The 23,079-nt window shown below is 49.0% G+C and overlaps 7 protein-coding genes across 7 annotated transcripts; 5 read left to right on the top strand and 2 right to left on the bottom strand.

Moving 5' to 3' along the window:
- Positions 1–391: 391 nt before the first annotated feature.
- EI97DRAFT_450493 (uncharacterized protein) lies at positions 392–1,503 on the top strand (the record flags this gene model as incomplete). The annotated part of the gene is made up of 4 exons (XM_033800287.1): positions 392–558; positions 599–855; positions 895–1,058; positions 1,420–1,503. The coding sequence occupies 4 exons, from the start codon at positions 392–394 to the stop codon at positions 1,501–1,503; spliced, it is 672 nt and encodes a 223-aa protein (XP_033653698.1).
- Positions 1,504–8,248: 6,745 nt separating this feature from the next.
- On the top strand, positions 8,249–10,089 carry EI97DRAFT_501436 (alpha/beta-hydrolase; the record flags this gene model as incomplete). Its single annotated transcript, XM_033802703.1, has 3 exons — positions 8,249–8,268; positions 8,328–8,908; positions 9,012–10,089. Exons 2-3 carry the CDS (start codon positions 8,343–8,345, stop codon positions 10,087–10,089), a joined length of 1,644 nt encoding a protein of 547 aa, XP_033653697.1. The 5' UTR covers positions 8,249–8,268; positions 8,328–8,342.
- Positions 10,090–10,448: 359 nt separating this feature from the next.
- Positions 10,449–10,964, top strand: EI97DRAFT_458647 (uncharacterized protein; the record flags this gene model as incomplete). The annotated part of the gene is made up of 1 exon (XM_033800927.1): positions 10,449–10,964. The coding sequence occupies one exon, from the start codon at positions 10,449–10,451 to the stop codon at positions 10,962–10,964; it is 516 nt and encodes a 171-aa protein (XP_033653696.1).
- Positions 10,965–11,688: 724 nt separating this feature from the next.
- EI97DRAFT_467386 (uncharacterized protein) lies at positions 11,689–12,444 on the bottom strand (the record flags this gene model as incomplete). The annotated part of the gene is made up of 2 exons (XM_033801597.1): positions 11,861–12,444; positions 11,689–11,799 (listed from the first exon to the last, which is right to left on the bottom strand). The coding sequence occupies exons 1-2, from the start codon at positions 12,086–12,088 to the stop codon at positions 11,689–11,691; spliced, it is 339 nt and encodes a 112-aa protein (XP_033653695.1). The 5' UTR covers positions 12,089–12,444.
- A 1,647-nt stretch (positions 12,445–14,091) lies between these two features.
- On the bottom strand, positions 14,092–18,186 carry EI97DRAFT_467385 (uncharacterized protein). Its single transcript, XM_033801596.1, has 11 exons — positions 18,101–18,186; positions 17,669–18,036; positions 16,613–17,588; positions 15,949–16,550; positions 15,811–15,888; positions 15,674–15,762; positions 15,582–15,623; positions 14,900–15,526; positions 14,641–14,840; positions 14,430–14,586; positions 14,092–14,359 (listed from the first exon to the last, which is right to left on the bottom strand). The coding sequence occupies exons 1-11, from the start codon at positions 18,135–18,137 to the stop codon at positions 14,125–14,127; spliced, it is 3,411 nt and encodes a 1,136-aa protein (XP_033653694.1). The 5' UTR covers positions 18,138–18,186; the 3' UTR covers positions 14,092–14,124.
- Positions 18,187–19,227: 1,041 nt separating this feature from the next.
- On the top strand, positions 19,228–21,143 carry EI97DRAFT_398853 (uncharacterized protein; the record flags this gene model as incomplete). Its single annotated transcript, XM_033796406.1, has 2 exons — positions 19,228–20,796; positions 20,847–21,143. Coding segments are annotated over 2 exons (1,866 nt in total), but the record flags the coding sequence as incomplete, so codon positions are not given.
- A 211-nt stretch (positions 21,144–21,354) lies between these two features.
- On the top strand, positions 21,355–22,581 carry EI97DRAFT_433567 (uncharacterized protein). Its single transcript, XM_033798418.1, has one exon. It carries the CDS (start codon positions 21,562–21,564, stop codon positions 22,492–22,494), a length of 933 nt encoding a protein of 310 aa, XP_033653692.1. The 5' UTR covers positions 21,355–21,561; the 3' UTR covers positions 22,495–22,581.
- Positions 22,582–23,079: the final 498 nt, after the last annotated feature.

Here is a 23,079-nt window from a genome sequence, read left to right as displayed (position 1 = left end):
AAGAGAAAAGAAAGAGAAAAGAAAGAGAAAAGAAAGAGAAAAGAAAGAGAAAAAGTAATAACAGACCTAGGAAGAAAGAAAGAAAACGGACAGGAAGGAGTAATGAGCAGCGAGGCCAAACCAGCTTTTAGAGGCCACCCACGCATTAGAAGGGAGAGGGTCTTAATTGCACATATGAAGACGAGAACCAGCATATATCGACGGTCGTTCTACGGACAGAGGAATGACCAGATTGCCTGTGTCGTAGAAGGCCTCGACCTGTTGCGCTGGCAACAAAGGCGAGGCAGCAGAGCGCTGGGAAGCTGGTTGATTTGAAGCAGTATAGTACATTTCATCGAGATGCTTGATTTGTTTCTGAGTCTATCTATTGTATGCATTAAATCCGTGAATAATGTACCTAGACAGCGCGTCACAGACGGCCATAAAAACCGCCCACGATGAAGACAACGAGAGGATGATTGCCGTTGAGAAGGCCATTCACGAGCGGTTCCAGCAACGCGGTGGACACGATGGGCTACTGAAATATCACGGGCCCTACGACTTTGGCATCCGCCTCGAGTATGCCCCAAAATGGAATCTCTCTGCCTACCTTGGCGAGCATCCAGGGACGAGCGTTTGAGCAAGAACTACGGTGGGTCTATCAGATTAGAGACGCCCTCTGTTATGCTCATAACTCGAACGTCATCCACGGTGATCTAACGCTTCATAACGTGCTCTTGACGGATAAGCTCGATGCAAAGTTGGCCGACTTTGGCAGCTCGTCCCTGGATGGGTCTCCTCTGCTTGTTGTCGTAAACGTCAGCCACCGATATCTGGGGCCAAGGGAATCCGTCCGCGCCGACCTCTTTGCTCTCAGTTCTCTACCATATAATGACAGGTGCTTTCCCTTATCAGGACCTCTTGGAGTCAGGAAATTGGAAAAAAAAAAAAGTCAAGCCTCGATCAAGGCCGGCGACTTCCCAGAGACAGAAACTCTTGGGCCTGTCGGAGTGATTATTACAAGGTGTTGGCGAACGACGTACGCCAGTGCTGCCGATGTCCGCAAGGATATTGAAGGGGTAAGTTGTTTGTCTCCGTCCCATATCCCCTCTTAAAAAAGACTTGGTACACCTGTTTGTGCACGTTTCGAGTCTCACCTTATACTCAATGTAAGTACACTTTTTTTTTTCCTTTGGATGAAGTTCCCTACCATATGTCCTCTTAGAAACGACATGCTTAGATGCTTAGCCTTGTTTGTGCACGTTTCCAATGTCACTTTGTAGTCAATGTAGGTACACGTTTCTTTTCCTTCGCATGGTAATCTAGGCAGGAGGCGTTTAGAGTTTCACGATTACCTTATCAATCTCTCTGTTGGGTTCCTTATAACGGGTGGCGAACTCATCATCTCCGATGCGCGATGCTGCACATACCAAAAATTAGATTGCCGAGAACTTACGAGATCTGCTCAGAGAAAAGCGAACGACATGTGCAAGCAACTACAGCATATCGGCAAAAGGAGTCTAGGAGTTTCTCCACTATACCTAGATAGAAAATTAGTTCTAGTTCTAGGAAGCTCGAAAATCGCGTATAATAGGCTCTTGTAGGTGCGCAGCTGCAGGAGCTGCTGCAGGACTATAGTTTCCTATTGTCGTAGCACTAAGCAGTAAGCCTCTTAGCTACCCTACTAGAAACTAGCCCTCGATAAGAGGCTTACAAAAGATAATAGAAAATTAAACTAAACAGTCTATCCTAAACAGCGCGCCTAAAATTTCGCCTATTATACCTACCCTCTAGCCCGTGCGAGAGATCCTTAATTTCGAAACTAAACACTGCCTTAGGCGATAAGTCCCTAACCTCCGAAATGCGAATGCGGCAGTTCCTTAAGATAGCTGAATAGAAAGACTACATCTACAATCAGCATTCTAAAGATTCTAAGGCGCTGGAATGCCCTCTAAGTAAGCTCTATTGTAGAGAGTCATTTACGTCATTGCGGGAGCTCCAGTTTCATCTTGAAGATGTCTACTGTGTCAATTTTAAGAGTACTCTTAAAAGGTCTAGGTCAACGGGCGAAGGGAGACCTAGACCAACCAAGCGGACATGCGTTAGCAGGAGACGACTGTCGAGACAGAAGACAGAAGGTCTGACATATAAATTTGTCGAGGAAAGTGATACGATTTAGAATCAAGGAAAGAGGTCAACATCCCGTCCTACTCTAATCAAAGCCCCAGCTTCTGCCAGCTCAAGCTCCTCGCCAATCCCGGAAACTATGTTAGATAAAAACGAAAGCGACGATGATACGCTACTGTCTTTGTAGTCCGGCGAATCTAAGAAAGGTCTCGATAACAAAGATGCTTTTAGTAAGGGAGCCAATAATAAGGATTGGGAGCACACTAGTGAGATTGACCATCTGTAGAGCAATCACCCACAAATTCTAACGAGTAAACAGACGACATAACTTTTTCAGGCGCTAGAGAAGCTAAGGTAAATAAGCAAAATGATAATTTCTAGGGCACAAACTTTCGCGAGGAGTCGCCGCCGCCTGGACTTCAACATGAGTGCGCTCTAGCGGCGCACTCCCAGTCTGACCTAGCTCTTCCCACCCAAGGGGATGAAGAAGACGAATACGAGGTTGAGGAAGTCCTGGAGGCCCGTATCTTCAAGACAAAGCTCAAATACCGCGTGAAATGGCTCGGCTACGACTATGATCCGAAGTGGTATGACGCAGCCAACTTCAAGAATAGCCCACACGAGCTCCATGCCTTCCATAGAGCTGATCCAACCCGACCCGGACCTCCAAAAAGGCTGGATTATTGGATGCAGTGCTGGGAAGAGGATAGGAAAGCTGAGGACCATCCAGAGGACAACAAGCCGATGAATGGGTTAGTTGGACGGCGTGGAAAACTTCGCTAAGAAGGATTAGAAGTTAGGTGTTGGTGTTATTTTCTACTTAGCTTGCGCAATGAAACACCCTCTGCGCCGAGACATCGAAGGGTAGCCTGACATTCAGCAACTGGAACACGTAGGCAGTAGGATAATAAGTTTTTGCTAGTTACGAGATCCTTCGGAGGTACTAACGTGACAGACTCGTCCGATAGTGCTATCACATGCAGGATATTCTTAATTTTTCAGTGTGGGGGGTTCGTTATAACCGTTTGAAAGTAATCCACAACTCACATGCATGGGTGAAGCCGGTGTTCTAAAGTAACATGCACGCAGTCTAGGGATAGAAGCGACTTTTGCAAAGATGGTGAGAGCAATTACTTCGAAGAACTCAAAATACTTAAACCTAATAATCCATCTCTTATTCACCGCCAACACTGGACCAACCGGATCCATTATCCGCCACCTTCCACCGGCTCTTAGTCACGGGAAATATAGTCTGATCAGCTCCTGAGCGAATCCGTGCTTTTGTCTGTGCAATCATTGACCTTGCTCGAGCTTGCGGGTAACAGGAAACTATCATGGTGGCTGACTTATATCAATACCATAATCGTAGAATGACTTGAGAGGAACGGAAGGACGTACTGTAATATTCCAATACCCGCAAGCCATCACACAGCTTGTACCAGTAGGGGTATGGAGCTGCTGGGCTACATAAGCTAGCCCAAAACAGCAGGTTGAGTAGTCCACGCAGAGGCAGCCGTAATCCCCTGGACAGCGTCCGGAGTAGGGGTCTCGGCATTCATTGTCCTTGATGCTAAAGCAAGGAACTGTCGTGAAGACTTCGCCGATGCCGTATCGACAGCCACCGCGCGGCTCTACTGCTGAACTATCCTCAACAGCCAACGGAGAGGCCGTAGCTAGCTGAGCCGCCAGGAAACCAAAGACAGAGAGATGAAGTCTCATATTTGCGACTACAGTCCTCCAGGAAGGTTGGTAGTGGTTAGGGTGGTGTTGGATAGGCCGAATGGACAAGATATGTACGGTCCTTGGTTCAAATAGAAGTAAACGCTTGATGGTAATAGTATGGGCCTAAAATCGGGAAGATGAAGAGAAGATATTTAACGTGGTTCACAAGCGAGTGTCACACACAAGCGAGTGTCACACTTTTTCCTCACTATAACCTACCAACTTTAACGCACGATATCTCATCCAATATGACAACTGATTACTCCAAAGAACGCCGCATGCAGCTAGCAAAAACCGCAGTTCAAATAAACCCAAAACTAAGTATCGCCCATGCTGCAAAAAACTACAATGTCCACGAACGAACACTTGCTCGTAGAATGAAGGGAACTCAGTCGAGAGAGGATACACGCAATGCACAGTCAAAACTCACTGTAGCTGAAGAGGAGGTGATTGTTGAATATATTCTTGACCTGGATTCATGAGGGTTTCCACTCCAAAAGGCTAATGTTCAAGAAATGGCAGATCTTCTACTTAAGTCATGCGATACGTCACGCGTCAGAGTCAACTGGGTTTCCAACTTCATTGCACGATGCCCAGAGCTCAAGACACGTATCCATCGTACCTACGACTATCAGAGGGCCCTCCAAGAAGATCCTGAAGTTATTAGTGCATGGTTCCACCTGGTTGTTAATATATTTGGGAAATATGGCATTACCGATCACGATATCTACAACTTCGATGAGACTGGCTTTATGATGGGTCAAATCCAGCCATTTATGGTTGTTACATGCTCAGACCGAAGGGGAAGGGCTAAGAGGGTACAGCCAGGTAATCGAGAGTGGGCGACAGCAATTTGCACCATTGCAGCGGATGGATTTGTACTACCACCTTTTCTGTGCATAAAAAGCCGGTTCCACATCGTTTCCTGGTATGCCAACAACCAAATTCCCAACAACTGGATTATCAAACCAACTGAAAATGGTTGGACTGATAACCTAATGGGTCTCGACTGGATTCAGCACTTTAATCGCCATACGGAGGCACGGCGGGCTGGCGCATATTGCATGCTTATCCTTGATAGGCATGGGAGCCATCTCAGCTCTGAATTCAACCAGTACTGCAAGGAGGCAAAGATTATTCCGCTCTATCTACTCTCCCACTCCTCACACCTAACGCAGCCACTTGATGTCAGTATTTTCAGCCCGCTGAAAAAGGCGTATGGTGCTGAGATCTCAAAGCTTGCTCAGGCCCATATCATGCATATCACCAAGGATGACTTCCTTCCAGCCTTCCGCACTACCTTCGAGCAGGTATTCACCCTCAAAAATGTACTTAGCTGTTTTCGAGGGGCTGGACTTGCCCCTCTTGACCTGCAGGCTATCCTCTCAAAGCTAGATGTACGTGTAAATGCTCAAACACCACCTGGCTCAGCACACAGTGAACCTAACCCTTGGGTCTCTCAGACACCACACAACGTGACTGAAGCAATTTCATAGTCAACACTAATTAAAAATTGCATTGTTAAGCATCAAGGAAGCTCACCAACACCAATTTTAGCAGCTGTCGACCAGCTAACAAAAGCGGTAGTAGCAAATACCCACAGTCTTATGCTTGTTAAGGATGAACTCAGGTTACTTTAAGAGGCAAATGCGACCCTTTCAAAGCGATAGCATACAAAGAGAACCCAACTACAGGATTCAGGACCTCTAACAGGCGAGGAAGCTAGCCAACTTTTGGTTCAAAAAGGTGTTGTTAAAGAGGGAGATGAGAATAAGGGTGCTGAGGAGAGTGAGCCAAAGAGGCGTAAAACAGGTGCACGCATGTGTGGAGTCTGTCGTAAACCTGGCCATAATGCAAGAACCTGCCCAGAGGCTGTAGATACTATTTCTCTATCGGATTCCAAGTTATAGAAATTTATTTAATTGTGTTTTGGTGGAGATATCGCTACTTAAAGTTGGTAGGTTGGAAAAAGTGCGACACTCGCTTGTGTGCGACACTCGCTTGTGAACCACGTTATACAGAAAGATTGATGGTTACTTTAAGGCCGCACGTAACCTTAGAAGTTGTGGGCTTGGCGAAACTTCCAACTAGTTGGCTCTAACTAGATGGAGCCAGCAACCCTAGATTCTTCTGGGCGGCGCTGTTGTCGAACCTGGGACTGCTCGACTGTAGGAGTATCTCCTCTGTACTGATGGAGGCAAGATCCTCTCACTGCACGAAACAGGAAATCTACCGAAGGGTTCCTTCTTCTGATATGTATCAGGGAAGAGTTCGCTGTTGTTCGCAGGGGAGTTCGGAGCGAGCGGACTAGTCGTGGTCGGATGAACTACAAGACTGGAGCTTTTCTAGTGGTTCACTTCAGGTTACTGTGGTATCCTGCATAAGTAGTGTACATGGCCGGTGCGCATGATCATCTAGAGGAGCAGGATGGCACGATAATAGGATTTGATTTCCCTTTGCGTACTTGCTAGCAGTTATATTATAAATCCTTTCCTAACTCTTACTATATATGCCTAGCGGACGAAGCTTTAGAGTTGTTGGAGTAATAGTTTGCCTATGCAAGGCTGTATCTAGAAAATAGCCGATAGTAGGTCCAGAGGACTAGGATTTTTTAAGAAGGAGAATAGGTTGTGCATTTTCCGGGGGACGTTTGGGTGGAAGCAGGTGGCAAAAATCTCGACAGAGGGCTACGGGAATGAGTCCGCAAGGCCCGGACTCAGATCCGAAGGGAACTGTAGTCGGCGATCGAGAGAGGCGGGGGGAGGTGGAGAGGGTATTTGAAAGAAGTGAGCAGATTCTCTTAAGTTAGATACATCCGTGCCACTGGGTCCCGCCGCTATTGGTTCGGGCTCGAGCACATCGCTCATCCAATCAGGTAACTGGCTGCAGAGTCTGCCCAGAGCCATCACAGTAACCCACCAACTCCGGTAACGCCACACGATCCCACCCTTAATCCTACTACCTATACAGTGATCCACGAAGCGTCTTACTACCTATTATCGCGGCACGATCTATCGTCCTTGCTTACCACGCGCTTCGAGCATCTAGATTGTCGTAGCACAAGTACGACTACGTCCAACAAGATGCAGCTAAAAAGCAGATTCTCCGATCAAGGTATTAACAAAGCAATCGCATGCTACCGGTGTTCGCCAGCACAGTAATTGTGCTGGCCATCTGAGAAATACGGTCTGAACTTGCTCAGGTTCGACTGCGACTTCAGCCGCGGCCCCTGCATGAAGTGTCCGGGCAATTTCAACGGTGCAAATGTTCCACTAGTATCCGTCAGCCTAGAGGGGGTTCGGTGATGCCAACTCGTCTGAAGCTAGGCTGTACTACTTGATACGCATCCCGGAGTCTCCAAGCAGTCTCATATCCTTCCAGCTATCCTTTCGCATAATTCACGCCTTGTATGACAAGGCGCGTAGCTTCGTAGCCATTCAGTGCAGCAACCGAGCTCGGTATCCTAGCAGTAGCAGCGAAGTAGGTCGCATAAGCATCAATCTCTGAGCCCTTGTTCGGTTAATTACAATTTGTAATGCCGTCCGTTAATCTAAGCAAAATGTTGGTGGTGTTACGTAGTCTTCTAGAGTGGACGCAGAGAGATCAAGCTTTGGCAAATTCTAAGAGCGCCGTTCCTGAAGTCGTCGAAAGGTAATGCGAATAATAGGATCGAAATACTAGACAGGTGAAATAAAGCAGGGAGGCTGCTTTATAGAGGGAAAATATTGACGATAGTCGAAGTTGCTATCAGTAGAAGGGTAGTAGAGGCATAGTTCTACCGTGCGCAAGAAAGTGCTGGTAGAAAACCAATGGCGAGGGTTTAGAGGTTTAAGGTAAAATAAAACCAGGACGGGAAAAGCTTCTTATACCTAACGACGATTATGTAATAAACATAGATTAGTCGGGGATCTGAGAACCTCCAGTGCCAAGATTTGTTAGCTTAGAGGCGCCTATTTTCGGACGCAAAACTCTCCAGAAATGGAGGCATCTAAGCCAACCCAACATCGTTTATGAGGAGATGCATGGTGTTTCCTTACAACAAAGCTGCCTGATTTGCAGTCAATTCTAGGCCGTGATTGGACTTCTCAGGGCTAGGAGCGGGTTGTCGAGTGTTGCAGACTGAATCGGGTTGGTCGCACAAAGGAGGGTCGGCGAGGTTCCAGCTTAACCGGAGATATCTCCAGAGGACAGAAGGGTTGTAGGAGTGCGATAGCCATCTACAAGGTCTGCCCCTGGCGAAATCTACAGCCTGGGTGGCGAAACCGTCTACGGGTCTCCCACCTGCACACGAGTCGTTCCCGCTCCCATATATGGAATAGTGTTGTTTACTCACGGGTGGTTTTGATTGGGTGCCCGGCTTACTCAGCGAACTTCGGCTCGAGTTCAACCAACTGAGACCACCAAGTCTTAGCAGATATCTGGTGTAGCCCGGAAGAGTTAGTGAGTCTCCATGAACCGCTTGTTAATGAAAGTTTAATTCTTGCTAAGACAAAATCTAGATTGTTTCTGTCGTCATGGACGGAAGGGTGATTACACCTGATGAACTGGCCCAAGCCCAGAGATTTGGAGATTTGGTTCCGGTCTACAAAGTCGATGAAAGAACGGTCGTTAAGACCGGCGACTGCGTCCGACTCGCTGAGGCCGAAGCATTGAAACTAGTTCGCGAAAAGACAACCATCCCCGTACCTGAAGTTTACAATGCATATACAGACAGCGACACCGGGCATGTGCGAATTGTAATGGAATTCATTGAGGGCGACCGCCTCGATGACGTCTGGGACAAGCTCGATAATGATCAAAAGAAGGAAGTTATTGAACAACTCCGGGACTTCATCTCCCAACTGCGCGAGATAAAAGGCTCCTTCATCGGATCCGTGGACAGTACGGCCTGCGAAGACCAACTCTTCACCGACGAGATTGGCGGGTATGGGCCGTATAAGGATGAAGAGTCTTTCAACGTAGGAATCGCCACTGCAGTTAAGAGAACATTAACTGGTAGCTGGGCCGACACGGTGACAAACATGGTAATGGCTCTGAGGAATCACGACATTGTGATGACGCATGGGGCATTTCATCCCCGGTAAATCTGGGTGCGACTGTGCAGGTGCATCGCGTCGCTAAGTGGTTACCTAACCGCCCACTTAAGCGTAGGCGCCAGTGCTTCTTGACTCTTTCCCTCATAGCCAGGAGTGCTTCGTCTTCCAAATATCTCGCGGAACCGCAATTTCTGCGAAATTGCCAGCGTGTCCCATTTTCTCTAACATCTTCCAACCACAATTCACCATAATGACATCCTCGACCTCAAAATCTCCAGTCTACTCCCCACCTCTCACCCTCCCACCGCCACAAACTCACAAGACAACCCTGATAATTCTTCACGGCCGTCGCTCCACCGCCCAGAAGTTCGCCGAACCACTTCTCACGCATCCGGTCTCCCCTGTCTCAACAGTGACCTCCTCAACCTCAAGCGAGCTCTCGGATTCTTCCAAAGCCTTCCGCGACTACTTCCCCCATACAAAATTCGTCTTTCCTACCGCCCCCCTGCGTCGAGCCGTCGTATTCAAGCGCAGCCTCACGCACCAGTGGTTCGACAACTGGTCTCTAACTCAGCCAGAGCTTAAGCAGCATTTGCAGATTCCAGGTTTGCGCGAGACAAGCGCATATTTGCACGACTTGTTACGGAAAGAGATTGAGGTCGTGGGAGCGAAGAACGTCGTCTTGATGGGGCTCAGTCAGGGCTGTGCGGCTAGCCTTATTGCGACGCTTCTGTGGGACGGCGAGGCGTTTGGGGCTGCGGTGGGTATGTGTGGGTATCTGCCGTTTCGAAAGGGAATGGCGGAGGCTGCGGAGGATGCGAGAGATGGAGCCGAGGATCCCTTTGAAGGTTCGGGGGATGACGAGCGGGAGGACATGCTCGAGCGGGATGGAGAAGATGCTGAGGGAGGCGAAACTAATTTCGAGAGAGCTGTTGAATGGCTGCGCGAGGAGTTGCAGGCAAGTAGTGAAGGGGGCGACGATGCTAATAAGCCGCTTTCGATGCAATCGATACCGGTTTTCATGGGCCATGGAACAGAAGATGAGAAGGTGCCATGTGAAACTGGCAGGTTGGCCGCAGAGTTCTTGAGTGGCATAGGCGTCAATGTACAATGGAATGAGTATGAAGAGCTGGGTCACTGGTATTCCGAAAATATGCTGCGAGACGTGGTCACATTTCTAAGTGGTTTGAAAGGATGGGAGGATATTGTTAGAGTTGGAAAATAAAGCATGAGCTAGTGACGGTAATTGTTCCGCCACGTGCTAGTGAGGCCCAAATATGCAATGATCCGAAGGGACATCCAGCTGCTTTGTAGCAGATATGCTTGATACTTCGTTTAACCTATACAGCATCTATAACTCGCGTTACCCGTCAGAAACCAGGTGCGCATAAAGGCGGCCCCAGCACATTGTGGACATCATTCTGCGCCAAGTATGATGGCGGCGAGGGCAACTGCCGAATGGCGAACGCAGATTAGAACAGAGAGGTCGTTGATTTAAAGACCATTTGAACAAGAAGGTCGAGGTCGCCGCAAGCAAAATAACTACCACGGAAATTCACAAAGCCGACCACACACCGTGCCGTCATGGAAATCAAGTACGACTGGACAGGCGCCCTCGTTCCTGGCCCCTCGAAGAACTGGGGACTGGATGTCAATCCTTCTTGGCTGAAAGCCATCGTTCCCCAGGATCCAGGGTTCCTACTCCTCACAGGAGACATGTACTATATGGCGCTGCCCAGTACAGATGAGCGCTTATTGCTTAGTGAAGAGTACCAATACAAACTCTCGGGCGTCCGGCTTCAGTACGGCAAAGATAACATGCCACACGTCAATGTGCGAGATCTCGGTGGTGTAGGCGCCAGCGAGGACGACCTGGTGCTGCTGGACGATGGGAAGCTGGGTCTCCGCGAAGCAAACTCATCGCGTCGTCTCACCGACGAAAGGGTGAAGCGAAACGTCGAGGTACTCCAATGCCGTGATCGCTTCTGCACGGAGGAGTTGGCGAAGCTGCAAGGCGAGAAAGTTGCTCTTAGGGTACCTAGGGTATCGTCCGACACCCCGTTCCCACGCTTCCAGTACAAAATGATGTGGCCATGTTGACGACGGCGGCACCAATTCCCGTTGTCACTGGTGCTAGGAATGTCCATCTGCGAGAAACGCCCAGAACCATAGTGACGAGGGTGGGACGGGCGGCCTGAGTGCTTTCGGCGACTATGATCGCTTGCAGTGCTCGGTTCTCCGTGCTCGCATCGCCACTGTCAAGTGTCTCGTAACAGTGGGAAGCTTGGAATAAGTTGTATGGCAGGCAATTTCATCCAATTCTGGAACTGAAGAAAGAGGAAAACGCCACCTGCCTAAGACGAGGTTTGCTAGGGGAGGCGGAGGAGCACGAACCTTCTATATGAAGGATAGTTTGCAAGAGTGGGATAGCCTCAACAGTACTACAACTTGGCCCTTTAAGGTGGACACTAAATCGTCTGCCTATCCTGGTCAGGGCGAGTGCGGGGATCTCTGGACAGAGCATGTTACCCTATGGGAGCAACAAGTGATTTTCAGATGGACCACGGACAGAAAAGCGCGAGATGGATGAGGATCGCGACTTGAGAATGCAAAGCACTGACGGCATTCAGTTGCCTGCTGCATTGTGGTGGACACGCCGTCGTTCTGGAAGTTCATATAGTCAATTCAATCACGTTGCCGCCAGTGATCATCCCAGGTTGCCCCTGCATTCGTCTCAGAGTTATGATTTGACGGTTCAGTGCCCTTGACTAAGGATCTTAAGCAGAAACGAAATGACATGATCGACTTGCTCTGGCTCCTTCACCTAGTGACCCTCTCTTTGAGCGCCGACGTACTCGTGGACTTCGAGCGTGGATCCTATTTGTTGGAAAGTCACGGAAAGATCGTGGCAATTCGATATGTTTATCAGGACATCCTGCGAGTACAGCTGTTAGTTGATCTTCGTTTATGAAAATGATGGATCAGGAATGAAGTACGTCAATGCCATGACCGAGGTAAACTGGCAGATCTGTCACGCTCTCTTCGATGTCGGTCACTGGTGTGAATGGCTCGATCTTCAGAATGTGGGTACATGTACTAATCAGACTTCTCATACGAGCTTGGTGAACCTCTGGAGGATCGGTCGTAACAGCCTCTTTTGCGTCTTTGATGTAAGGCATCCATGCGCTCAGTCCGAAGAACGCTCCCAGTCTTCCACTCGTCATAGCTGCGCCAGTGAATAGGGACCACAAAGCGACAGCCGACCCTTGGGAAAACCCTCCAAGGATGATTCTATCCGCCCTACCTGCCAGCCTTTCAACTTCTTCTCCCACTAGATCCCTCACTAAGTGGACTGCGGCCGTCAAACCAGGTACTGAGAGGTCCTGCCTCAAGTCCAAGTCATCAAGTGAATAAGTGTCAAACCAGGCCGACCGCTCCTCTTCGAATCGCGTGCACCATCTCTATCCGGCATCTGGAAAAACCCAGCGAAGAATGACCGTGTGGGTATGCGGATGGCCCTGTTTGGGCTCAACAACGTATGGTGGTGGGTATGACATATCGGCTTGGTGCGAATTTGGGGTTTGCATTGGATGGGCCGCTGCTCTTGCGTTTGTGATATATTAGGTAGACAGACGCTAGGCAGCCATTGCGGAATATACCTCTGTATACTCCGTAAGCACTGAAAACCGAGGAATGCGATATAAGATCTACGAAAACTAACCTATTACAGCATAGTATTATCGTGCTCCACTGGGATAGCAACTACCTACAGAACCCTGATTACTCTTCATTGAAGACATTGCGTGCCACAGTACACACCGGAGCCTATCCTAAGCGCTAATCCTGCTCGTCGCTTATTGGCACTGTTCTATTGCACGTTTCTGCCTGCAATGTTGCTCTCTATGTTATATCTAACTCTAGCTCCCCGTATGCGAGGTTATTATCTATCCTGTTATCATTAATAACCTAATCTAGCTATAAGTAAAGTTACTCTTAAGACTACTATATTGCAGAACTACCTGCTTGAACTTATATCTGTATTATATACGCTGTAGTAACCGTTTTTATTAATACTAGCGATATATATTTGTTGTAGAGCTCTTGCGCTAGAAACATTGTCGTAGTCCTTGCTGTTCTTATTGTCAGACTTGATGGTATCTGAAGATGTCACGGTGACAGAAAGATTGATTGAAGATGGGTTGACTGATTGTATTCAGGTGTGTGCTTGTCTGTGTGAGGCTGGGGCCTGACACCGGTTTTGATGTTCCTTCTCTGGGCACCAAGGCTGTGCAGGGCACTAGCCACTGCAGAATCACTAGCCACATGTCCTCAGACAGTACCGGTACAGATAGTTTCTCCCAGTCCTCCTCTCCAGTCCCAGATGGGATATCCATAAACTGGCTTACCATCTGACAGCTCCTCACCAGCATCGATTATCAAGATGGTGAGGCAGTTTAAAAAGGGGGCAGAATTGATGGCGTATTCATAGACGTTAATGGCTGCCAGGATCACGAAACTTGAGCTAGCCTGCCAGGCAGCTTCTGAATGTAAAAAGCATAAGAAGAAGCGGATTCAAAAGGGAGGGACCCTATCGCAGGCAGAAGCAGAGGCAATAGTAGCTCAGAAGAATGTTGAAGCTCAGCTTGAGGCAGAGATGTGTGAGGAGAGGGTAGAAGTGGGTGCTGGTGTACGGGGTATTCGACGCTGCAAGACGTGTGGTAAGCCAGGGCACAACAAGTGTACATGCAAAAAAGATTCAGTAGATGTAGAGGATTAATATGAGCTATTGTACACTGCAATAGCTTGTTGTAACGTTGAGATATTTACGTTTAGAGGTGGAGGATTGTATTTAGTGATCAGCTCGCTTGTCACTCACGTTATCTAAAATTCAAACAATAATTATGCACAAGCAACCGATGTTATGGTAAAAGCTAGTATCACCTTCCTTTGAGCGGGTAGTTATTTCTTGGGAACTACCGTTTACACATCTGCATTGAACGAAGAGATTATCTTCCCGCAGGGTTCGATTGTCCGAGTCTGCAGCTCCTATGAAAATCGGTTCGACGGCGCTCAAATCCTCTGCAAGTACAAAGATACTTGATCCAATCTGAATCTGCTTGACAAATCATTGGTTCTGCACTTTCTCGGGGCCGACTAGCAAACTAGAAACTGGCACAATCCAGGATTCATGCGATAAGTTCCCGTTCGTTTCTTCAGCCCGCTCTATCACCTGTTACAGTACAGACCTGACGGCCGCTCATTACTCATCTGGAACCCAGACTCCATCCGAGGTCTTCTTCCACTTTGGCAGTTTGTCATCCTGCCGGAGTTTCACCAGCGAAGTCGGGAGCTTCACGACCCAAGGTTCCCCCTGGGGTACCCCACCTCCTGGTCGCTGCGACCTCTCGGCAATCTCGTCGGCGATGGGCACGAAGAGTGGGCAAGAGATTGTTGGAAGTGAACCTCCGTTCCACAATATTCCGAACTTAAGGAAGCTAAACGGGAGAGTGAGCCACGGTCAACCAGCTACGAGGGCAGCACTGAACGGCGGGAGTAGAGACTTACTGGTCAATAGCTCCTTCGAATCCTGGTCGGGCTGGAATCACGACACGGCAAAAGCCTGACTTGAGAAACTCGTCGAAAACGGGGTCCGGGTCGTCGAAAGCAAGTCGCATGGTCCATTTGGTCTTGCGACCCCAGAAGTAGGGGTAAGTGACGTACACTTGATTGATTAGCTGAGCTCCAATTTGCATTCGAAATCAAAACGGCTACTAACTGATTTGATCCCATTCAAAGGCGTGTTCGAAAAACCGGACATAGGACCCTTCTGCTTCTGCCTCGTCCAGATTAATCTGGGCCAGGCCAAGAGACGATGTGCTGATGGAGTTGAACAGGTCATAGTGCTGTGCTGTTAAGATTGAGATGCAATTCTTCTTGAGCTCCTGTTTGATCGCAACGAGATTAGCCGCAGGATTTCTGCAGGTGACTGTTAGCAGCCCGATCCATCCATCTACTCTTCATTTGAAAGTACTCACTTTCCCTCTATCGCGATTCCAGTCTGGAGTTTAAGAGTTGACAGCTTCTCCTCGTATTCTTGCATCCTCGCGTTGTATGCATTCAAGAGTTTAGCGTGCGTGTCAGCTCTCCAAACATCCACTGCACGTGGAGTGACCTTGCAGAGGACTTCTACGCTGAGCACAGCGTCTGTAAAGCGGTAGGTCTCAAATCCCCACGCGATACTCCCTTTCTGGTTAGAAAGAGGAGTATTCCACACCCACTGACCGTCATCGACGAATCGATGTGTTGCGGTACCCAGAAATACATCAGCATTGCAATCGTCCGCCCACTGATTCCAGAGACATGTTACTGTGCCATACACTGCCTCATACCCACTCTCAAGTGACATGGTGGCGGAATGCCAATAGTTCGTCTTAGAGTCCCCACCGCCCTTGCTGACTTGGTCGGATTTCGTGATATAGTCTTCGGGGGGTGGGACGACATCTGTTGCTTGGTACTTTAGAACCCAGTATTGATAACTTCCGGAGTCAATCTGGGAGGGAGTGAGGGTAAAGGGAGGCGGTTTCTCAAGTGTAAGCGCTTTATTAGCGGTATCCGACATCATATCGATCAGAAACGCAGCAGGCTCAGGCACCATGAAGTCACTGCATGGAGCACGTCAGCCATGAGGTTACCAGTTATGCTTTGCAGAGGACGTACAACATAGTCCGCAAACCGTAATTGAAGACTTGAGCTTCGTATCTGTGCGTCGATTAGCCTATTTCGGCGGCTATCGTACCAAACGAACTTACACTTTGTTCACCCACTGATACACACCGGATACATTGGTTGTTCCCGACGTATTGTTGATGCCATGATTGTTTTTCTCTACAATCTCACTCTGCCTAAGGGTCAGCCATGCACTCAAAATCGCCGAGGTCTGACCCACCGTAGTTGTAAGAGTCTGTCTCGAAAGTGTTCGCTCCGTGATCTTTTTCGCGCTTCGTTCTGTGACATCTTGGGAGAACTAAGTATAAGGAAATATTAGTTGAACGATGGAGACTCCAGAGGCGCGCGAATGACGAACCTTGCTAGCCGATTTGTTTACCTCCTCTTTAGAACGTGACGTGGCACCTTCGACACTGGCGGAGACTTCAACAAAGGGTCCATATTTTGCCGACACTTGAATCCCGGCCTTCAAAGACTGGTCTTCCTTGATTGTGTTTGCAGACTCTTTACTCATCTCGAAGCGAGAGGTCGATGATAGTTCGTGATCGTCGGTGGTGGATATTTCAGTCTCAACAAATGTCGAGGACTCGGTCCGCGAAGTTGACGTATGTTGACGATCTTTCGACTCTCCTTTCAGAACGTTTTCGATATGAGCTATATCAGCGCCATCGTAGCCAACGAGTTGCTGTTTGACAACCAATAGGTCCCCCATCCCAGCTATGGTTGCTTTGCCCTTCGTGTGAGGAATGCGGCCGTCCGGAGGGAGAACTGGCAGCGCAGAGAGAATATTGCCAAAATTTTTCCCGGTGAGCAAACTTCCCAATCTTGATCTGACGGGCGTTTTTGTGGTAACAAGTGCGTTTCCTACACGAGTGACGGTCACTTCTTCAAAATCCGGTGCCAGGAGCTTCAAAGAGGATATCTTGTCTCTCATATCATCTCGCAAACCCTTCACGATTTCTAGATCAATTTGACCAAAACTTAGCAGCTTCAACAATATCATAGTAGATGAACATGCTCACCCGGTAATGGAATTGCACCAACATCAATTCCTTTCGCTTTCAGCAGGGATTTTGTGCCTTCGGTCAAGGGCGTATTCGTTTTCAGTTTAAGGGCAAGTGCACTGGCAGCCTTTGGGTCGAATCTCCTTTTTGATGTCAATCCTGTTGGCGTACTGAGAAGCTCACGTGTAAGGCCCAAGGCCGATACAGCGCCTCCGATATCTTGGAGTTGCAATGGATCTAGCTGCGTAGCAGCGGCAGCAGCAGCAGCACTTATTTTAGGCCCGTTGCCGCCATCGCCGCCACCACTACCACTGCGACCCGCAGCTGCCTTAAATTGATCGACATTCAGGTCCCTGAGGGAGCTTTGTAGTTCCAGCTGTCGAGCCAGGACGTGAATGGAGGTATACTGATCCTGGACCTGAACGCCTTTATGCGACTTCTGTTCGAGGGCCTGAAAGTTTTTAGGGTCGATTGCTATAAGCTCGTTTATAGCCTTGGAAAGGTTCTCATGATCCTCAAGCAGACTCTTAGCTAGCTTCTCACGCTCTTCGGCATCTTTTCGCGGATCGGAGTCGTCGCCACCCGCGATGACTGACTTCATATCTGTTCCAAAGGGAAGTAGTAGAGACCGTCGGCGATACTGCAGCAAACTAGTATCTGGGGTGGACGGAGTGCCCGGGCCATCTTTGATCACTCGGACCCATAATGCTGGGGTCATCGGTGGTTCCCAGCCCACGAGTGACGTATGAGCTTGAATGCAAACGTAGGTAACATTGTCGTAGATGACCTGATCGCCAATCTTATATACGGTCTGCGGTTGCCATTGCGCAGGATGCCCGTCCGAGGCCGTCCGAGATCTCACTTCGCCAGATACGGCACTGGAGCCTTCTGCTTCAACAACTGTGTTTTCGCTGGACAAACTTGCAGCTTTTGCAATCAGCTCAAGATCACGAATCTGATTGGCGAGCGCTTCGATAGGACGCGAATGCTCTTCCTATAAATCGTTACTTCTCCACTCTTCCTTTGAATAGCTCGCTGCATGTGCTCCGTGCCAAACTATGGACAGAATCATACCTGCACAAATTTGATTGCAGTTACAGAGTCTCGCAAGTTTGCAAGCAGGGTCTTGTATTCGTTGCTTTTAATGACATCTCCAGGCTCTTTGCCGAACGCTTTCTTGATTGCTGCGACGACACTCCGCAAGGAAAGAGTGCCACCAAAGCTCGCCTCGTCAAGAAGGCTACCGAGCTGGGCCAATTTGCGCTGGAAATCGGTGAGGCCTGGTTGTCCGACAAAAGCATCGCTTGCGACAAAGGCCCTTGCAGCAGCCTCACTCTGGCCTCGCGGATCGTTAGACTTCAGGGCCGCTGAGAGCGTCTTCTGAAAGTCCGAGGCCTGGGATAGACTGATGCTCGGGGCGTCGGGATTCTGCGCAACCGGAGCTGTCGGGGTTGGGTTGTGAGCTTCTCATCTGAACATGCAACGGAATAAGGTTTCAACACTCACGTCGCAACACCAGGAAACGAAACAGAGGTTCAGTCATGGTGACCAACTGTCCGACCAGCGAGATAAAGCGGACAAGAATAAGGCTGTCACTATCGATAAACGCAACAACTTTCGCGTTGGTTCATGGTTCTCAGGGCCGCTTATATGTCGTATGACAAAGGAGGGATGACGTCCTTTGAAAAGTAGCATGAACTTAGATGATCATTCGATCATCCTTCCGACCTGAGAGGAGGTGCAGTGGTCTCAACCTACTGTGAGCCGTGTCTAATCATCAGACCACCGGTCGATGTAGGCGGCCACACGGGGCAGCTTTGCATCAACCCAATTGCAGGAGCTGAATCAGAAGGTTCCAAGCGCTAAGTCGGAAAGTTCCACGAGCTGATTAGAGAATCTGGAAGTTCAAAGAGCTGAACCCACACTCTGCTCAGCTTCCATTGACAACACTCGATACGGGTATCCTCCTGGCAATAGGCGAGGGACAGCGCTTTCCGAACCCCGCGCTAACTGGCGTGATAGTGACGAACCGCCATGATGCAAGAGCAGAAAGTTAGGCCATTCAAGTCCCAGTAGTAGCGACATAGTTGCGGGGTATTGTTCTGCTGGCCTATAATAGCACCTTACAGTCGCTAGTACATAGGTACTTACGGCCGGATTGCGCCTATCTCGTTTATCCCTACTCCGTGGCTTGTTCCATTCCTGACACATGCTCGTATCCGGAGAGCCCGTTGCATTCCCCGCATTGGGCACGAAAGAAGAGGTGTCCCTTTGAGTGAGGATTGTGACACGCAAACGGGTTCAGAAAGCCGTCACAAACTAAAGAATTCGGGCTTGTACCTGCCCGTGGATCTCTAGGGTACACGACCTCAAATATAACGTTAGCCGCCTGCACTGCGCAGAGAGCGACCTTGGTTACAGTCCTCTATATCTTCAAGCATTACGGTAAGTCGCTATTCTACGCCGATTCGACGTGTCCGACGTCGACCTCAAAATTGACATCTGCTGTTACCCTAAACACAGGACCGGGAGTGGTCCCCAGTGCAACGCGAATAGCAGAGCCAGGCTTAGAGAGACAGTGGTGTTGCAGCTTCAAACCAAAGGGGTTTCCAGCCCGAAAGTCTCCCGCAGTCATGGAAACCGTGACGAAAGATGACCTTGCTCGTCTGGTCAACGCGTCAAAGAACGCATTGATCGAGGCCCTCACTTCCGCCACGGCCAGTCCCACTACCATCGGGATTTATCGTATGAAGTCTGAGATTATGGTCGAGCAATGGACAAAGTACCCACAACAGATCATGAACCAATTCGGAGGTACCGGTCCAATAGGGTGGAAAATGCAACGACTGCTTGATTGGGATCAAGCCGCTTCAGACCTCGCCACGGAAATTGTTGCTTACGAGCAGTCTTCCACGCAGCGTTTCTCTAGATACCTTGACAAAGGCATCAAGTACGCCAATTACGTTTCCAAAGTGGCCAGTCAATTCGACGATTTCTTTTACGCGTACAAGGACGTTTATACGGGAATCACCACCATCTACGAGGCGAATCTAGAGACGCCGAAGTACACGAAAGTCTTGAAGGACGCATTCATGGAGTGGTACGACCAACACGTAATGAACGACCGATTTCTGCGCAAAAGTGCCCGCGAGGGAATGGTGGAGTTTCTGCGAGAACGTCCAGATATGATACTGTTGCTAAACTTCATCCATGCGCTGCCGAAGCTGAAGAGCGAAATTCAAGAAGATATTGCGCGGCCTCTAGCCGTTGAGGCCATGGAGCTCTCTCTGTCCCTAGTTCCCCTGCTAGGGAATGCCATCGCTTTGTATGAGATCTGGTCGGGTAGAGACCTGTTCGGTTATCACTTGTCTGACCTGGAAAGGGGGATCATGGCTGCATCGGTGCTGCTGCCTATGGCAGGTCGCCTCGTGAAGGGTGGACGCGCTCTCTATACAGAAGCTCGTCTGGTGAAGCTGTATGGCCGAGATGCAGCTGGCTGGAACCGCGCCATTCGATCGTCCGCCCGGGCTGCAGAGCAGCGTTCGTCGTTGCGCGCAATCAAGTCCGCTGAGGATTCGCTGCGCGTCAGCGGCAAATTGGAAGGGGCTGTCGCTAAAGAAGCAGCAATAGCAGTTCCCAAGTTGTTGCATTCACCGGGTAACCTCGCTGCATCCGTGAGCAATGAAGTCAAAATCCTTTGGGAAGCTATGTCAAAGAAATATGCTGCGTTAAAGGGACTTGACGAGATTGCCTTACGGAGGGTTCTGGAGAAGGGCCCAAATGTAGACCACCTCAAGGGTCAACTCTTGGAAGAGCTTGCTGAAGCACACGTCATCCCAATGCTTCGCAATCGCCAAGGTGGCTTTGCGCTTGGAGTAAAAGTTCCAGCCGGAAAAACGTTGGAGTACGTTCCAGGACACGCAATTCGCACCGCGTCGGGAAGAGCTGGACGCCAAGTCACCGACGGGATGGTAGGATATTGGGACAAAGAAGTGTTCAATATTGTAGCAATATTCGAAGCCAAGAGCGGTAGAAAAGGAGCACGAGAGCTAAGCCTTAAAACCACGGATATTGCAAAGTTAGGCAAAACGGAAAGGGACGAGTTGAGAGCGTTTGCGAAAGAAGTTTGGGCTGAAGAGAAAGAGATCGCTGAGGAGGCTGGAAAGAGTTATACCAGAACAGTTGAGGAGGTTGAGAAAGAGGTACGGACTCCACCCTTCGAAAGCAATCTCGAACTAACCTTGTTTTTGAGGTAATCCTGGATGAAGCAGGGGGGCAAATCCGGCGAGATATTGAACGGCTTGATGAATTGGGAGACGGCACGTTAGCTCAAATTCGGATTGGATCCAATGTGCATCCAGTTAAACTAAGTGCAACGAAGACAAAATTCTTTGGAATAGTTCCGAAAGGCGTTCGCATCAGCCTCCTCGAAAAGGAGGTCAGGGCAGAGGGGTTTCTATTTGAAGCCATTGCTGTTCCGGTGCACACCAAAGAACTTCAGAAAATCGCCGAGGAGATGGTTCAGCTAGCGGAAAGGCTGGTGCAAAAAGCGCCATAAGGGGGATAAGGGGGACAAGGGAGACAAATGCTGCAGATGATATTCCTTCGACTGAGAACGATGTAGGTATATCTCTGTTGGAGAGTTGCTGAGTCAGTGTGGTCAAGGTGTAAGCCGCCAAGCTGATTGAATGTATTACATAATACGGAAGTAATCAATCACTATTTATCGCAACGCGTGGTAACCCTCTCTACTACTGTATCGACACTGTTTTCAGAATCTGTCTAGTTCCATCCGAGATTTCCTAAGATCGACCTACACAACTGCAGGGGTTGCTCTTGAGTAAGTCAAAGGCAGCTTCAGGGCCTGTCGCTTACCTCCATCGATGACACCTGCTCTTGATTGTTGAGTGCGATTGCTCTCCCGGATTCCGTGAAATCCTGCAATCGATGCGTCTTCCACCCACAAAATGCCCAATAACACTTGGTTCACACAATACAAATTCCCAGCATCTGCATGTCTTAGCTTCGGACCGTCGCAAGGCATAGTGTATCAACTCTCCGACAAGACCGTGGTTAAGGTACCCTTTCAATATCCCATCAGTAGGGGAGTGCCCTTGGACGAAGCAAACGAGCAGATCTATATGTCCCTCCGAAGTTTCGCCATCTTTAAGAAGGAGAGCGCATTTTATGATGTCCTCGCCAAAAACCCACATCCAAACCTTGCACAGAGATTGCCATGCAATCGACGCTCCGTTATTGTTCTCGAACGCTTCCGACCACTGGAACAAGCCTGGAGCTTGCATACGAAAGAAATGCGCGTTACTTGGATCCAGCAGCTACTCAGTGCACTGGACTGGCTTGAGACTCTCGGTTATACGCATGGGGATCTGAAAGTCCACAATATGGGTATTGACGGGAATAACCAGCTCCGGCTGTTCGACTTCGGCTCAATCAGGCATCGTGATGATGAAGGATATCACGAGCAAGTTCTTGAAGATCATTTCACCCTGGCAACATGCATCCATTTTTTGGCATCTGGTGTCGACCCTATCGCCAAGGCCACTAGCCTCGCAGAAGTACGACAAACGTTTAGCATCCTCAAAGGAGGTCAGGGCGCTGTTGACGAAGCGGCAAGGGAGTTTGAGGAAGTGATTCAGGCGGGTTGGACGGGGGTCGCACCGGCAACCTCTAGTTTCTCACAGTTACGAAAGACGATTGTAGGCATCATCAGGCAGATTAATGCAAACTCAGTGGATCACACAGGGGATCCTTTCCGCAGCTCACAGTGGGCTCCGGATGATTTTGCGGCAGAGGAAGATAGTAGATGGATGGATGAAGAGGATTATCGTGCCGCTTGTAAGGCGGAGGGATATGAGACACCTGATAATATCTGGAACTAATACACTCCAGTTCGCCTCCCGTTATTTGCAAGTCCCTTGTTTCTCCATAAAGACCGTATTCAAACACAGCATCTCATGAGGTGTGTATGCATGCCATGCAATCACCATTCCATTATTGTCTCTCTTGAGCTCATGTAACGTTGTCCTCGTGCGTCCGCTACAGAATCCAACTAGGTTCGTCCTGCGGCCTTACAGTCGTCACAGAAGTCGTTAACGACATTTTCGGTAATAGAGTGGTTGTATGGAGGATTGGCGCAATTAGGACCATTTGGTTTAAGCGCACATTCGTAGACTTTCTCTATTCCTTCCACCTTGTGGTTGCTTTTACGATATTTCGTGCCTGGAGCGGCTTTAAAACACATTTGCGTTCTGTATGTTTTGGAGATTAGCCAAGTCATACAAGAACGAAGGTGTATGTTTACTGTACTTCTTGTTAATAGAAGCTGTTTTTACCAAAACTTGGTAAGAGCGAAATTGTCCAGATTCGTACACCAGTGTGTTATGGGAGTGCTGGTGAATGTTGAGCCGAAATCAGGTTCTCATTTGATATTAATGGAGTATGTCGTGGGAGTCTTGAGCCATAAG

This window comes from Westerdykella ornata (genome assembly GCF_010094085.1).
Source record: "Westerdykella ornata strain CBS 379.55 unplaced genomic scaffold EI97scaffold_11, whole genome shotgun sequence".
NCBI lineage: Eukaryota > Fungi > Ascomycota > Dothideomycetes > Pleosporales > Sporormiaceae > Westerdykella > Westerdykella ornata.
Note: the sequence above shows the minus strand (reverse complement) of the source record. Positions and strands in the feature narration are given on the sequence as shown.